The following is an 18151-nucleotide window of genomic DNA, read 5'->3' as shown; positions in this document are numbered from 1 at the left end:
ATGAGTTTTCTAATTCTTCCATTCCTTCTGTATTCCGTAGTTTGCGTATATAGTGAGACCTCATCTTTAAGCAAAAAACAAAAATGGAGTGATTGCAAAAGTGTGTGGACAGACATTATGAGTAATGAAATTAAAAAGAGAATCAGTGAACTGGAAGAGAATGGAAGAAAATCAGGAGATCTTGTACTCACAATGGTTAGAGAAGAACAAGCAAACTCACATTGACTTAGCTGGTTACCTATTAAGCATCAAGTGTGTTTCCAGGTACATTATTATTATTATTATTATTTGAAATGGAGTCTCACTCTGTCACCCAGGCTGGAGTGCAGTGGTGCAATCTTGGCTCACTGCAACCTCCACCTTCTGGGTTCAAGCGATTCTCTGTGTACTTTAAAAAATGAATTTATCACCTCTTTTGTTTCTTGCAACAATCCTATGAAGGACCATGAAATAAATTTACGATCCACTGTTTTTTTTTTTTTTGAGATGGAGTCTCACTCTGTTGCCCAGGCTGGAGTGCAGTGGTGCGATCTCGGCTCACTGTAAGCTCTGCCTCCTGGGTTCACGCCATTCTCCTGCCTCAGCCTCCTGAGCAGCCGGGACTACAGGCGCCTGCCACCATGCCTGGCTAATTTTTTTGTATTTTTAGTAGAGATGGGGTTTCACTGTGTTAGCCAGGATGGTCTCGATCTCCTGACCTCGTGATCTGCCTGCCTCGGCCTCCCAAAGTGCTGGAATTACAGGCGTGAGCCACTGCGCCCGGCCAATCCACTATTTTATACATAAAGACACAAGGCCCAGAAAGGGAAACTTGTCTGATATCATAGTAAGAGGTGAGATTCTGACAAATATCTGGCATTATCCAAAAAGTATTTCCTGGAACCATTTCTTTTTTTCATACCAAATAAGTCTGAGAAGGAATGGGTCAAAGTTTACCCAGTTTCTCTACTCCATGTGAAAACATGTGCCTTCAATATGTTAAGTTGCTTTGTAAATCTCCAACACCTGGCTATAATACAACATTTCACAAACTCCTCTGACTACTGAATACTCTTTATGGGGAGGCTCTTATGAGTCTATAATTTCCAGAACACATTTGGAAACTCATTTTCCACCTGGTATCTCTCATGAAGCAGCTAGAGGTAGGAACATGAATACAGGATCTTTAAAATCACATATTCATATTCTCCCACCTTGTGTCCTCATATTACCGTGTGTGGTCGGTGGTACAAGAAATTTAATCACACAACTAGTTAGCGGTGGCTTGAGCACTGGGAGACTGGGCCACTTACCCAAAGCAATATTCAGTGCCACTGCTGAATGTCTGATCCAGAAGAGAAAATCAAAAGGGACTAGAAGTGGTCATTTCTAACTTTCTTGGGACAGGTGTAGTGGCTCATGCCTGTAATCCCAGAACTTTGGGAGGCCAAGGCAGGTGGATCACCTGAGGTCAGGAGTTCAAGACCAGCCTGGCCAAAATAGTGAAACCCCATCTCTACTAAAAATACAAAAATTAGCCGGACGTGGTGGCAAGTGCCTGTAATCCCAGCTACTTGGGAGGCTGAGGCAGGAGAATCACTTGAACCCAGGAGGCGGAGGTTGCAGTGAGCCGAGATTGCACCACTGCACTCCAGCATGGGTGACAGAGAAAGACTCCATCTCAAAAAAATATATATAGTGATAAAAATAAAATAAAAAAATGAAAAATAACTTTCTTGGGTTCACAAGCCTTTTGGTAAGTCTGATAAGAGATGTGAATTCTTGCTCCAGAGAAAGATCTCCAGCCCGTATGTACAAAATATCCATACCATTTTAGGAGATTCATGAACCCAAGGTTAAAAACCCTCACCTAGTATGAGGCCTCTTCCTGCAGGAAGAGCCAAGTCATCTGGGATGGACCCTCCCTACCACCCTTAGGCGTCTCTGGTCATTCTCCCACCAAGAGATTGTCTTTTAACCTATCCACTGGTTTGCCCAGTGCAGCTTCACCTTTGGACATTTTTGTCTGAGGCATCATGAACTGACAGTGGAGGGATGGTGTTCTCATCTAAGCGATTCCGTAAACTTTGGATCATGAGCGGGGTGAGCCATGACGTGGTGAGGTAGGAGAACAGACCAGCATTGTCCAGGGGCTGGGGGGCAGGAAACCTAGTAGAGAGGCCACAAGGATAAGAATGAATTCAGGATCAAGATTTTGCAAGGATGAATGACAACCATATTAAAACACAACGAGGTTACCCAGATCTACACACAAACATGTTTTCATGACTCTTATTTGTAAGTTGAAAACCATAAACAACAAAAGTACCCATTAACTGAGGAATTATTTAAACAAAAAGAGAGAAATTATGATCTACCCATACTATAAAATGCAAATGCAATGTAGATGTTTGGTTTTTTTTTTCAATAAGGTTTGTTTATATGTAAAACACAGGAAGAGTTCCAAGCAAAAGCCAAAAAAAGGCCACTTGCAGATTAAAAACTCAGTATTGGCTGGGCGCAGTGGCTCACGCCTGTAATCCCAGCACTTAGGGAGGCTGAGGAGGGTGGATCACCTGAGGTCAGGAGTTCAAGACCAGCCAGGCCAACATCGTGAAACCCTGTCTCTACTAAAAATACAAAAATTAGCTTTGTGTGGTGGTGTGCACGCCTGTAATCCCAGCTACTTGGGAAGCTGAGGCGTGAGAATCGCTTGAACCTGGGAGGCACAGGTTGCAGTGAGCCGAGATCACGCCACTGCCACTCCAGCCTGGGAGACAGAGCACAGCTCCGTCTCAAAAGAAAAAAAAAAACTCAGTATTTTTTTTCACTTATATAAAAAAGGAAGAAAGGAGGGAAAGCAGACAAAACAGTATGTACATTTATATCACATTGCTGATAGTGGTTGACACTGAAAAAGGAGTTGGAGTTGGCAAAGAAATAGGAAGAGAGGTCCACATGGCTTTAATTCTTCTGTGAAACTTTTACAAACAATAAAATTGAATACATACATAATTAAAGATGATAAGGTATGATCTTTAAGAATGATTTACAAATACCAAAAATGATTAAATTAGGGTATTGGGATTGTGTCATTTTTCCACTTTTTTTTTCAAAATTACCTTTAAGGTTATGTGTTTCAATGGAAAGAAAATGCAATTCGAAAAGAGACTTGAGGAGAAAGACGGGAAGATGAAAATGCCGAACTTATAAGATTTCTTTTGGTGGGTAGGGCAGAGGGACTATGACATCTTTTCTCCACCCTTTCACATCCTCACAGCATTCTCAACGAGGCTGGCCACATGCCGTTGCCAGGGATATTGGAGCAAGGAACAGGTGAGGGGAGGGCAAGAGATTGTACCATTTGTGATCACAAAAGACAGGGCAAGACCTATGAGCCAGTGCTAATATCTTAAAGCCCCAACAGAAACAATATATTCATCTAAGATGAGGTTACCCAGGTGAACAAAAGTACCAAGGTTCTTTGTTCTTGGTGGAGATAACATAATTCAATATGGTAACAATGCAACTAGTATTAAAAATGGGAAAACAAATAGTTTGTTGATAGATTAAAATCTTAGAAAACATGTTGGAGAGAAGGGGAAATTGTAAACACAAAATGAACTTTTGGTGATTAAACGCTGAAGAGTCAGACTAAGAGCGTTAAGGTCTTGTCAATAAATGACAAATGGATGAGTGTGTGCATGCTTACGGGAGCGTGATTCTGTAGCGGCCCCTGAAAGCAAGGCTGTATTAAGTTAGAAAGCAACTTGGTCCTAAATTATAAAGTATTCCTATGTTGCTTTAGTATTTATTACAATAAAAAGGGTTTGTAATATGTTCTTTATGCATAAAATACCCAGCTAGAACCATTACTGCTAGGAAAAGAAAAAAAAAACTCATATTAAATGGCTGTTTCTGCTATGGATGATATATTAAATTGAAAAGTTTGTTTTAAATTATTTTTACAGGGAAGACTGTTTTCAGCTGTTTTTATATTGTACATAGTCTTTATGTAATCTGCTGGCATACGTTTTGTTGAGTGTTTAATGACTGGATATGTTCCACCAACTTTTGAAATAAAAACCAGTGTTTTATACTTGTACATAGTTTTAAAATCTATTAAAATTGGCCAGGTGAGGCAGCTCATATTTGTAATCCCAGAACTTTCAGAGGCTGAGGCAGGCAGATCACTTGAGGTCAGGGGTTCAAGACCAGCCTGGCCAACATGGTGAAAACCGTCTCTACTAAAAATATAAAAAGTAGCTGGGCATGGTGGTGGGCACATGTAATCTCAGCTACCTGGGAGGCTGAGGCAGAGAATCACTTGAACCTGGGAGGTGGGGGCTGTAGTGAGCCCAGATCACGTCACTACACTGCAGCCTGGGCAAGAGAGTGAGACTCCATCTCAAAAAAAAAAAAAATAAACAAATTTTCTTATGAAAACCAAATTTTCTTATGACTTTTTTCTGTTAAAAAAAGAAAGCAATTTGGGGGTGATTACATTAAACTATGATTGATTCGGGGGTATACATTGAATTTCTTCCATTCTTAAATGTAAGGCTGATAGCCTAGGGCCTTCCTGTGGCTCTTAGTTACTCCCATAACCAAGGCTGGTAACCTTAATGTGGACTTTGAGAACCTGTCTGATCCACCTGCCTCTGCAGCCTCACCTCATGCCACACCCACATCACACAAGACTCTCCAACGACACTGGCCTCCTTCTTTCTCAGCTCCTGGACACATCATGCTGTGTTCCTTGCCCCTCCAGGCAAGGCTGTCCCACAGGCTGTTCCTCGATCATTCTTCTCCTACTCTTGCTTAGGAAATTCTTGTTCTCCCTCTAGGTGTCACTCAGCTTAAGCCACTCAGAACCTACCAAGTTGTCATGGTTCTCCTGTCCCTCAACACTCGCATACTTCTTCACAGCACCTTCCTCAAACAGCTTGGAATCATGTCATGCACAAGTTTATTTGCTTATTGTCTTTCTCTCCCATGTGAGGTCCATGATGGCAAAGATGACGTCTGTTTGCTCACTGTTCTTCCCCTGTGATGTAGCACAGTGCCTGGCACATGTAGGTGCTCAATGATCCTTTCTGAATGAATAAATAATGAATGAATGGCTATGACAATGTGCCTCCCTGGTGTGCCTTAGGCTGCTCTGAAGGGATTTGGCTGTGTAGGGATGTAGTTATGCAACCTTCGAGAGAGGTCTAGTTGGGAGGGTTGGGGATCATTGCCCTGGTGGATACAGCTCTCTCCCACCACCCCCGTCAGGACTCACCTTGGCTTGGGGCGGAAGGGAATCATGGTTCTCAAGGCAGCATCGTACTTCCCCCACGGTGGGACAGCTGTCCTCCCTGGAGCCGCAGGATTTCTCTCTTGCTGACTCCAGGGGCCATCTTGGAGAGTGTAGGTTTTCTTGGAAAAGAAAAACAAAAGAGCATCAGTTTCAAATCTCGTAAATTCTGTCCTGAGGGAATGTTGGACCAGATGCCCATGGAGAGATGGATTTTTCCATATCCTGCTTCCTAAAGAAAGGCTTCCATACCGGGAATAAGCAGGGGACCGAGAGCCAGGGCAACTAGATCCCAGCACTCACTCTGCCCCACATTTGCTGAGTGAGTCTGGCCCAGTCACTCTACCTCTTTGGATTTTTATCTGATAGTAAACAATTTAGACAGGAATAAAGGGTGCCATAGTTAGTTACCTGCAGAATGAGGGACCAAGTCACTCTTTGAGGGTAAATCTACTAAAAAGAAACCAACAAGTAAAAAAGCAAATCCTAAAATATTGTATGTTTCCCTTTTGACAACTAAAATAAAAGGAGAGGTAATTTTTAGGACTTCATATAGAATAAATAATATATTCTATATAAAATAATACTATTTTAAAAGCACAGCAAGGATTGACAGAAAGAGATTCAGAATAGTGGTTACATCAGGTAGGAAGGGTTGGGGAATGAAATGGGGGAAGACCAATTGCTGTGTGTGATTGTCAAGGTCCAAGCTGATGTATTGGTGATGGGTTTGCAGATGCTTATTATTATTATTATTAATATGAGTAAATGCATAGATAAATAGGTAATAGGTGGTAGAGAGATAGATACAATCTAATCTCTATACAATCTTATGCATAGAGATATGCATAAACCATGAAGGTGTGCCATGATGACAGATTATAATTGATCTCATTGTGGAAGCCTGAGGTCTATTTGAAAAAAATCAAGAGTAGCTGGGTGTGGTGGCTCATGCTTGTAATCCCGGTGCTTTGGGAGGCCAAGACAGGAGGATTGAGGCCAGGAGTTCATGACAAGCCTGGGCAACATAGGGAGACCCCCATTTCTGTGAAAAATTTAAAAATTAGCTGGGAGTAGTGGTATGTGCCTATAGTCCCAGCTACTCAGGAGGCTGAGGTGGGAGGATTATTTGAACCCAGGAGGCGTCAGTGAGCTATGATTGTGCCACTGTACTCTAGCCTGGGTGACAAAGCAAGATCCTGAGTCAAAAAAAAAAAAAAAAAAAAAAAAAAAGAGAGAGAGAGAGCGAAAAGAGAAAAGAAAAAAATTTCAAGGGTAAATAAGTATGGGAAGAAATTGTTTGACGTAATTTATGACCCTGGAGAATATTCTGCCACCTCAGTTTCCTGGTGTGCTGATGCTAAGAGATCTACTTACATAACTAAGTCCTGAAACCATTTCATCGCCTATGTCGATGCCAAGATTCACGAGGCCACCAGAAGAGTTGGGCACCCAGTATGTCCTCTTCCTAGTCATTTTCAGTTCCTGCCAATTCTTCGTTTCCCAGAATCAGAGAATATGAAAAGACAGCAGGAGTTAGAAGCAGCTTAGATCCCGCGTTGAGCAGCCAGGAGAGGGGGCACTACCCTACAGGGAGCATTTTGGGGCCATGCAGAGGTTTGGGTGCCTGCTCTTTCCTCTCCTTAGCATGTGCTTGATCCCTCTTTTTAAACATCTTCTCAGGCCTCAGGCCCAAATCACTTAGCGAAACCTTCTCTAACCACCACCACCCTCCCCAACCCACCCCTAACACCGCACCCTTGATCCTGGGCAATCTCCTTTGATTTATCAAAGCCCTGCTCGTAAAATCAGTCTTCTTGCTTTATCCCAGTCTGTAACTGTGTATTTGTTTGAATCATTATTTGTTCAGACTTCATTTATGCACTACACAGAGAGCCTCATGAACACAGGGACATGTCTGCTTTCCTTGCTGTTGAATTTCCGGGGCCTGGAACGTGCTGGGAGGACAGCAGGTGCTCAATAAATGAAGAATGAACTGACGCATACGTGAATGAAAGAAACATCATTTTTCCCTGCTTTCACTCTTGGTTTTCACAGACCCCAGAAGGAATCTGGGCACAAGTTAGGAGACTTAAATAATCAGGGTTCTTTAAAAAAAAAAAAATATGCCTTTCATATTTGTTTTTCTGAGTATGTGACTCACTCCCTGCTTGACTCAGAACATTCATGTGCCTGGGACAGAAGAGAAGGTAGTAATTAGGAATATTCTGAAGAGATGGAAAGAGAAAGTGTGTAGCAGAGCCAGGGCCATGAGGGTGCAGCCTGTGCCCCCCAGGGCCCCACACTCAGAAGGGCCCCAGGCTATTTGAATGCTTTTCTGTTGCCATCCTGAAATTCTTAATAAATTTGAACAAGAAGACCCACATTTTCATTTTCATTTTCATTTTGCACTGTGACCCACAAATTATGTAGTTGGTCCTGGTGTTCAGATATAGCTTTTACCATTCAAATACTGAGGCTGGGTATGATGGCATGCACCTGTAATTCTAGCACTTTGGGAGGCCGAGGCAGGAGGACTGCTTGAGCTCAGGAGTTTGAGACCAGCCTGGGCAACATGGCGAAATCCTGTCTCTACCAAAAATATAAAAAATTAGCTAGACGTGGTGGTGCACGCTTGTGGTCTCAGCTACTTGAGAGGTTAAGGCAGAAGTATAACTTGATCCTGGAAGGTGGAAGTTGCAATGAACTGAGATTGTGCCACTCTACTCCAGCCTGGGCAACAGAGCAAGACCCCATCTCAAAAAACAGAACAAAACAAACATTCAAATATTGGATTGTACTTCAAGCAAATAGACTGCAAGCTAACCCACTACTTTGTGAGAAGTTACTCTAGATTTCTTTGTCCCACTCCTTCCCATTCCACTTTCTTTTACCAAATCACAACAAGATCTGGTAGAGTCAGTTGCTGGAATTTTCCTACAGACCATATAAGATAGGCTTCCCAGCCAGGGCACCAGGCCATAGGCTTACTTGCCATGTAGTGGTAGAATGTGGACACTTCAGGGATGATAGAAAAGAGAAAAGAGAGAGAAGGAGGTGTATTAGATAAGAGAGAATGATACACACTCTTTACAGTTCTGGGAGGAAGACTGGCTGCCATGAACCAGCCTAGAATATAGCTGCATTAAAGTAAAACTGGCATGATTCCCTAGAATGAGGCCCTGTGGATGGGGCCACGGTACATCGCTGTATGATTTATTCACACACAAAGATCCCCAGTAAAGGGAATAGAGCAAGGGATGGAGGCAGCAAATTTCAGAGTGCAAGTCTCATATGCTTGCACAGGGCTGCCTCAGTGCTGTGCTGATAAACGTTTGTGTCTGTAACAAACCTATGGTTGCAATTGGTGATTAAGTATAGTGCCAATGCTACTTGACATTGTGCTCTATGTTAACAAGTAAGAGGAAAGTGCAATACCAGAGATGTATGTTGGTTGAATCTTCACTCATTTGTCAATGACCTGAGTAACTTTGCTGAATAGTTTCCAAATGCTGAAAGAATATTCCCTTATTTTATTTTACTACTCACAATGTAATGGCTACAGACACCACACACTTGTACATTTAATCCGCATTATTAACATTTCCTACATTTATTTCTTAAGACTAGACAGTCAACAAAATGATAAATCCAGCCCTGATATGTAGCCTTTGCCTATTTCTGTGGTGTAAACACACCCATCATGGCCGATTTCGTGATGTGATACCAACATAACTCCACCGAATGCAGAGCTGGGAAGAGATGCGCAGCACGGCATCATCATATAGTGTTTCTACCATAGAGATATAATAGATGTAAGTAACCTTAGAAGTATAAATAACAGCAAAAGGTAGCAAAATAAGTAGGAAATGATACATTTTTAGTATTATCATTGTTTTTGATATAATTTATTTAACTGTAAGTTTATATAACTTGATTTTTAATAATGTTTGTGTTTAGCAACTACGCTCTCAAAGTTCATGAAATTTGACTGCTGATTCTCATGAGGCAGTATGAGCAGGTGCCAGCCAACCACTGTGGCATCCATCTTGCGAGAGTGCTGCCTTTTCCTAAATCCTCGTCTTGCCGGGCACATCATTTTCCAATTCACTTCTAAGTGCTCTATGGGCTGTGGCTGGCTGTGCCTGGTGGTTAGCTTTCTTGGCTTCCCTGTGGTATAGATGGGAACAAGAAGTTGCTAAAAGTCTGGGTGAAGGGCTTTCCACAAGTGGCATAGTGGACAACCCAGGCTGCAAACAGCTGAGAGTCATGGAGAGATCTTGGAGGGGGTTATGGTGCCAACGGAAGTGGGACAGGGGAGGCCTAGCAACTCAGAGGACACCCCCAGGTGAGTGAGCCAAAAAAGCATTACTTGAAGGCCTACCCAAGATCTAGCTGGCTTGCAAAGACAGCAGGACAGGCAGTGAGCAAGTAGATAAAAGACCTCCCCTGGGAGAGCCCAGGAGCAGAGGTAACTGTGCCCAAGTCCCTGATTCTTTCTCTGCCAGGTGACAACTCCTAGACAGAGCCTTTAGTGAGAATTATTTGATAAAATTACTTAAATTATTGGCTCAAACAAGATCTTAAAATGGTAAGCCAAAACATTTATTTTTCCCTCATTAACCAGCAAGTGGGGAATCATGAGGAAGACCAGGTTTATAAAGACCAAGTAAAGAAATTAGATTTTCTCTCACCTCTCAGCTACAGTATGATTTGCCAACCTAGTTTATTCAAATACACCTGCAAAGAGAGGTAACGAAGGTTTCACAACTAGAGATGCAAAGATATGCAATGAGGGTTACTCATCACATTCTGAAATTGCCATTGCTTTCCTTGTTGGCTTATTTGTTTTCTGCATACCTCATTAGAATATAAGCTCTTTGAAACCAGGGACCTTGTCTGTCTTGTTCACAGATGTGTCTTTGGATCTAGAAGAGTGCCCAGCACATAGTGTGACTCCTTCCTATTCAAGATTCATCCAGGAAACTAACAACATGGAAAATGAAACCCAACGAAAATTAAGAAAATGCAAACATGTAATAGTTATGTTTGCAGAACATCAGTCACTCATCCCAAGCAAATGAGCTCAAGCTCAGCCACACATTAGCTTGGGCCTCCTTCCAGTTCCATGGGGCCCATCTCCACTTCCTGGACTGACCAGGGGAATTCCCTCCAGAACTTTCCTTGGCAGTCCCAGAAAAGTTCCCTGGACTCCCAATTCTCTTTCTGGAAGAAAATGGAGCTGGAGTTTATTCACTCTAATTAGTGTAAGACCATCATTGTAGTCAGGATGGAAACCAGGACATGACTGGGAATAAAATAGAGAGGAAACAGCAGATGCTTCCAGCCCTGTGTTTTCCCAATCCCCAGAGGCAAAGGTCAGGTGACAAATTTGGTTTGGACATGGGTTGTTTGCATATGGTGAAACAGACTGTGAACAGGAGGGGAGCCACTGGAGCAGGGTAACCTGTATCATGGGCTTTCTGGAGGAGCTGATTTATTTCCGTGTTCTTACGCAGCAGGGTCTAGTGTCCAAGACCAGAAGGTACATCAGTGGCTAAGGAAGTGTCCAGGGCAAGGAGCCAGAAGCACCTGCCAGCTGGGCCCTAAAGAAGTTTAAGTGATTAGATTTTACTCCTCCTGTACCTCACCCTGTGCTATTTAACTTTCTCTGCTCTTAGGTTTATTTCCTTCTGTTAGTTCCAATAGCTTCAGGAGGGCATCTTGTTGCCTGAAGAATCCCCACATCTCAGTACCTGGCCTTCTCCTCAATTTCAGAAGCTAGGATGATCTTCTCACCTTGATCTTTGCATTGGTCCTAATATCTGACAAGAATATTCTCCTCCCACCTCCTTGCAGAGCTGGTTCATTCTTGACATTCAGGACTCTACTCAAATGCCACCTCCTCAGAGTAACCTTCCCAGATCCCCTCTCTGCATACCACCTTCTGCATATTTTCCTAATCTACTTCCTTTACTCATCACATTCTGAAATTGCCATTTCTTTCCTCATTGGCTTATTTGTTTTCTGCATACCTCATTAGAATATAAGCTCTTTGAAACCAGGGACCTTGTCTGTCTTGTTCACAGATGTGTCCTTGGATCTAGAAGAGTGCCCAGCACATAGTATATGCATAACAAATATTCAGTGGATAAATGAATGAAGTACATGCAGAGTCTGTCCAAAAAGGAGCTAGGAAAGCCACACAGTCACAAAAGTCTTCACATTTAAATTCTTGGTGTTCTCCAAAGTAGGCTGACACATCCCATCACAGAGATATAGTGACAGGGTTGAAAGAGGGTTTTCATCAAGCAGGCAGGTTAAACTTGGGCCTATTCCCACACCACACACCACATCTTCTACAGAGCAGCATTAATTTGTGTTTTAAAAACTAAATCCAGCCATTATTATGTGAACAGAACATTTATATAGTATTGTTTATTGTGGTTGTTGGGGCACACGTATGTATTAGGCCATTGATGCCTAGTGTTCCATTATGGGAATGCTAAGCATGTGAAAGTTATTTATATCCTACTGCTCAAGGTCATCACTGAGGTCTGATTGCAAAAATCCAAAAAAATTGCATAAGTGAGTTAAAACTATTAAACATTAGTGTTTTAAAAATATACCATAAAATTTGTAAGCTGGTTTTAGAAGTTCTTTGTTAAAACTCTGGAAGCCTGAATGAATGCAGCCTCTTCCCTCTTACCCTTGGAGAGACCCTTGATGAAAAAGTAAGCGCTTGCGAATCTGGGCCACATATGTTTTATCTCTGTATCACCCTCAGAGTCTGTCACAGGGTAGGGTACATTGTATATATCCAGAGAAGTGACTGAGACCCTCATTATAGCCAGGATCTTCAGCTACTGGCTCAACCTCTCTCCAGGCCCTGGTGGCTTAGGCCCCAACCTAGGATAATCCTTCTCAACTGTTTTTCCTTAAATCTTCATGTCCAATCCATCAGCATATTCTCTTGAAGCTACAATCAAACATAGCTTGACAGTAATTGCTCCTAGTCTAAGTCATCACTTCTTGCCTGGACAACTGCAACCACCTCCTGACTGGCCTCCCTGCTTTTGATCTTAAATCCTTACATTCCATTCTCCACATTGCAGTCAAAATTAACTTTTGAAAATATAAGCTAGATAATGTTATTCCTCAACTTGATCTCTCCCATGGCTTCCATCAGGTTTAGAGTAAGACCCAAACTCCTTACCAGAGCCTACATAGCCCTCTATAATCTGACTCTGCCCACCTTATTGCAACTGGAATCACTAGGTCCCAAGCTCAGACATTCCAGGAACAGGTTCCTCAAACATCCTAAATTCATTCTAGCCACAGGGTCTTTGCAAGTGCTGCTTTTTCTGCCTAGAACAGTGCCCTTGGCCCCCACCCCCCAATCTTTGCACTGATCTATGCTTTCTCATACTGCAGGGCTCAGTTCAAATGTTGTCTTTTCAGAGGCCTTCCCTGACCATCTAAAAGGCTTATTACTATCCAGAAATATTTTCCTTATTTCTTTCCTTGCTTATTGTTTGTTTTTCCCACTAGAATGTCAGCTTCATGAAAGCAGAAATCTTGTCTGTCTTATTCCCTGATGTATTCCCCATTATCTAGAAAAGTGTCCAGCACATCATAGGTGTTCAAAAAATATTTTTAGTGAATGGTTATTGAAATGAATATTAAGCAATGTGAAAATGATGTTCAGTGAATGAATAAAAGAAGGTGGGATCCTGTCAGACAAAGAACTTTAGGCAGGAGCTTCCAAGTTTCTATATTTGTGTCTCTCCCACAGCACCTAGTCACCTGATTTCTCTTTCCCTTATCTGTTGCACACATGTAAACACACAGTTCTGTCTGCACTACCTCATACTCAGATGTCTATGGGTCTGTTCCCCTGGCTGAGAGTGCTTGAGAGTAGGACCTTGTTTTAGGACCTGTCTACCCCTCTGCAATTAGCTCAGGGCCTGGCACTGAGAAGTCCCTCAGCAAATAACTCTTGATATGAATGGACTTTCAATTCCTTCTGGAATTCTGAAAGCACTGCTGGACTTCATATTGGAGAAAATATTCCACCTGCAACCTAAGGTCAAACCCAAGTCAAATCTCAACATGCAGAAATGGTCAAATCCAAAACAATTCAAGAAAAAAAATATTATTGGATTAGAATCCATAAAAACTAGCCGGGCGCGGTGGCTCACGCCTGTAATCCCAGCACTTTGGGAGGCCAAGACAGGCAGATCACAAGGTCAGGAGATCGAGACCATTCTGGCTAACATGGTGAAACCCCGTCTCTACTAAAAATACAAAAAATTAGCTGGGCATGGTGGCGGGAGCCTGTAGTCCCAGCTACTCGGAAGGCTGAGGCAGAAGAATGGCATGAACCTGGGAGGTGGAGCTTGCAGTGAGCCGAGATTGCGCCACTACACTCCAGCCTGGGCAACAGAGGAGACTCAGTCTAAAAAAAAAAAAAAAATCCATAAAACCTAAATATCTATGAGACCATACTAACATTAAAAAGTAATTGACTAAGTAAATAAATGGGGGAGATGGAACAGCTCTTTCTTACAGTAGAATTCTAAATAATAAATGTAAAATTACACCTACCACCACCTGATCTTCAACAAACTTGACAAAAACAAGCAATGGGGAAAGGATTTCCAATTTAATAAATGGTGCTGGGAGAACTGGCTAGCCATATGCAGAAACTTGAAACTGGACCCCTTCCTTACACCTTACACAAAAAATTAACTCAAGATCGATTAAATGTAAAACCCAAAACTATAAAAACTCTAGAAGGGCTGGGCGAGGTGGCTCACGCCTGTAATCCCAGGACTTTGGGAGGCCGAGGCGGGCGGATCACGAGGTCAGGAGATCAAGACCATCCTGGCTAACACAGTGAAACCCCGTCTCTACCAAAAATACAAAAAATTAGCCGGGTGTGGTGGCAGGTGCCTGTAGTCCCAGCTACTAGGGGGGCTGAGGCAGGAGAATGGCATGAACCCAGGAGGTGGAGCTTGCAGTGAGCTGAGATCGCGCCACCGCACTCTAGCCTAGGCAACAAAGCGAGACTCTGTCACAAAAAAAAAAAAACAAAAACAAAAACAAAAAACCCTCTAGAGGAAAATCTAGGTAATACCATACAGGATATAGGCACCAGCAAGATTTCATGATGAAAACAACAAAAGCAATTGCAACAAAAACAAAAATTAACAAATGGGATCTAATTAAACCAAAGAACTTCTGCACAGCAAAAGAAACTGCCAGCAGAGTGAACAGACAACCTACAGAATGGAAGAAAAATTTTGCAATCTGATAAAGGTCTAATATCCAGAGTCTAGGAGGAACTTAAACAAATTTACAAACAAATTTAAAAACAAACAACCCCATTAAACAATGGGCAAAGGACATGAACAGACACTTCTCAAAAGAAGATATTCATGTGGCCAGCAAACATGAAAAAAAGCTCAACATCACTGAACATTAGAGAAATGCAAATCAAAACCACAGTGAGATGCCATCTCACACCAGTCAGAATGGCAATTATTAAAAAGTCAAGCAACAATAGATGCTGGCGAGGTTGCAGAGAAAAAGGAATACTTTTACACTGTTGGTGAGAGTGTAAATTAGTTGGACCATTGTGGAAGACAGTATGGCAATTCCTCAAAGATCTAGAGGCAGAAATACCATTTGGCCCAGCAATCCCATTACTGGGTATATACCCTGAGGAATATAAATCACTTTATTTTAAAGATACATGCACATGTATGTTGACTGCAGCACTATTCACAATAGCAAAGACATGGAATCTACCTAAATGCCCATCAACAATAGACTGGATAAAGAAAATATGGTACATACACACCATGGAATACTATGCAGCCATGAAAAGGAATGAGATTATGTCCTTTGCAGGGACATGGATGGAGCTGGAAGTTGTTACCCTCAGCAAACTAACACAGGATCAGAAACCCAAACACTGCATGTTCTCACTTATAAGTGGAAGCTGAAGGATGAGAACACATGGTCACATGGTGGGGGAACAACACAATGGGGCCTGATGGGGGCAGGAGTAGGGGGAGACAGAGCATCAGGAAGAATAGCTAATGGATGCTGGGCTTAATACCTAGGTTATGGGTTGATCTGTGCAGCAAACCACCATGGCACATGTTTACCTATGTAACAAACCTGCACATCTGCACATGTACCCCAGAACTTAAAATATTAGGTTGGTGCAAAAGTAATTGCGGTTTCCTGCCATTACTTTTGCACCAACCTAATAAAAGTTGAAGGAAAAATAAATAAATAAATAAATGTGAAATTATCTCCTTACACAATACTTACTAATTACAAAGAGAAAAATAGTAACTTACAGTGAAAAAATCTGGCAGATAACACCTTCACCAAGTAGCCAAGATTCAAATCATCGTTAATAAGACATTTCACCACCATATATCACATAGCCACAACATCATTTTTTTTTTATTTTTTGAGACAGAGTTTCGCTCTTGTTGCCCAAGCCAGAGTGCAATGGCCTGATCTCGCCTCACTGCAATCTCTGCCTCCTGGGTTCAAGCAATTCTCCTGCCTCAGCCTCCCAAGTAGCTGGGATTACAGGCACGCACCACCACGCCTGGCTAATTTTCTGTATTTTTGGTAGAAACAGGATTTCACTATGTTAGCCAGTCTGGTCTCGAACTCCTGACTCAGATGATCCACCCATCTTGGCCTCCCAAAGTGCTGGGATTACAGGTGTGAGCCACTGCATCAGGCCCACAACATCTCTTTCATGGTATTTGGTCCCAAAATGCATATCATTGATCTAATCATGAGAAACAGTAGATAAACTCCAAATGAATGAACTTCTACAAAATAACTGACTGATATCCTTCAAAAGTATCAAGGTTTTCCCACTGCTCAACGAAATAAAAGAGGACACAAACAAATGGAAGAATATTCCATGCTCATGGATAGGAAGAATCAATATAGTGAAAATGGCTATACTGCCCAAGGTAATTTATAGATTCAATGCCATCCCCATCAATCTGTCAATGACTTTCTTCACAGAATTGGAAAAAACTACTTTAAAGCTCATATGGAACCATAAAAGAGCCCACATTGCCGAGACAATCCTAAGCCAAAAGAACAAAGCTGGAGGCATCATGCTACCTGACTTCAAACTATACTATAAGGCTACAGTAACCCAAACAGCATGGTACTGGTACCAAAACAGAGATATAGACCAATGGAACAGAACAGAGCCCTCAGAAATAATGCCGCATATCTACATCTGATCTTTGACAAACCTGACAAAAACAAGAAATGGGGAAAGGATTCCCTATTTGGTGCTGGGAAAACTGGCTAGCCATATGTCGAAAGCTGAAACTGGATCCCTTCCTTACACCTTATACAAAAATTAATTCAAGATGGATTAAAGACTTAAATGTTAGACCTAAAACCATAAAATCTCTAGGAGAAAACCTAGGCAATACCATTCAGGACATAAGCATGGGCAAGGACTTCATGACTAAAACACCAAAGCAATGGCAACAAAAGCCAAAATTGACAAATGGGATCTAATTAAACTAAAGAGCTTCTGCCCAGCAAAAGAAACTACCATCAGAGTGAACAGGCAACCTACAGAATGGGAGAAAATTTTTACAATCTACCCATCTGACAAAGGGCTAATATCCAGAATCTACAAAGAACTTAAACAAATTTACAAGAAAAAATCAAACAACCCCATCTAAAAGTGGGCAAAGGATATGAACAGACACTTTTCAAAAGAAGACATTTATGCAGCCAACAGACACATGAAAAACTGCTCATCATCACTGGCCATCAGAGAAATGCAAATCAAAACCACAATGAGATACCATCTCACACCAGTTAGAATGGCCATCATTAAAAAGTCAGGAAACAACAGGTGCTGGAGAGGATGTGGAGAAATAGGAACACTTTTACACTGTTGGTGGGACTGTAAACCAGTTCAACCATTGTGGAAGACAGTGTGGCGATTCCTCAAGGATCTAGAACTAGAAATACCATTTGACCCAGCCATCCCATTGATTGGTATATACCCAAAGGATTATAAGTCATGCTGCTATAAAGACACATGCACATGTATGTTTATTGTGGCACTATTCACAATACCAAAGACTTGGAACAAACACAAATGTCCATCAATGATAGACTGGATTAAGAAAATGTGGCACATATACACCATGGAATACTATGCAGCCATAAAAAAGGATGAGTTCATGTCCTTTGTAGGGACATGGATGATGCTGGAAACCATCATTCTGAGCAAACTATTGCAAAGACTGAAAACCAAACACTGCATGTTCTCACTCAGAGGTGGGAACTGAACAATGAGAACACTTGGACACAGGGTGGGGAACATCACACTGGGGGGCCTGTCGTGGGGTGAGGGGAGGGGGGAAGGGGGAGGGATAGCATTAGTAGATATACCTAATGTAAATGACGAGTTAATGGGTGCAGCAAACCAACATGGCAGATGTATACATATGTAACAAACCTGCACATTGTGCACATGAACCCTAGAACTTAAACTATAATAAAAAAATTAAATTAAATTAAAAACAGAAAAAAAATAAAAGTATCAAGGTTTTAAAAGAAGAAAAAATTGGCCGGGGGCAGTGGCTCACGCCTGTAATCCCAGCACTTTGGGAGGCCGAGGTGGGCAGATCATGAGGTCAGGAGATCGAGACCATCCCGGCTAACATGGTGAAACCCCATCTCTACTAAAAATACAAAAAATTAGCCGGGCATGGTGGCGGGAGCCTGTAGTCCCAGCTACTCGGGAGGCTGAGGCAGGAGAATGGCATGAACCCAGGAGGCGGAGCTCCCAGT

At 42.1% G+C, this 18151-nt stretch overlaps 1 protein-coding gene across 2 annotated transcripts in view; it reads right to left on the bottom strand.

The window, feature by feature from the left end:
• The window catches only part of LOC129457716 (ATP-binding cassette sub-family C member 11), an 80051-nt gene that overhangs the window by 60630 nt on the left and 1270 nt on the right, over positions 1 to 18151 (bottom strand). For both annotated transcript variants that reach the window (XM_055233171.2, XM_063611886.1), the window contains exons 2-4: positions 6656 to 6772; positions 5264 to 5400; positions 1990 to 2148 (exon numbers count right to left, since the gene is read on the bottom strand). In XM_055233171.2, the coding sequence (XP_055089146.1) occupies positions 1990 to 2148; positions 5264 to 5400; positions 6656 to 6754 (395 nt within the window). In that variant the 5' untranslated portion in view covers positions 6755 to 6772. The remainder of the gene's footprint in view (positions 1 to 1989; positions 2149 to 5263; positions 5401 to 6655; positions 6773 to 18151) is intronic.

This window comes from Symphalangus syndactylus, chromosome 11 (genome assembly GCF_028878055.3).
Source record: "Symphalangus syndactylus isolate Jambi chromosome 11, NHGRI_mSymSyn1-v2.1_pri, whole genome shotgun sequence".
Lineage (NCBI taxonomy): Eukaryota > Metazoa > Chordata > Mammalia > Primates > Hylobatidae > Symphalangus > Symphalangus syndactylus.
The sequence above is the reverse complement of the archived record's forward strand: the minus strand, read 5'-3'. Positions and strand labels throughout refer to the sequence as shown.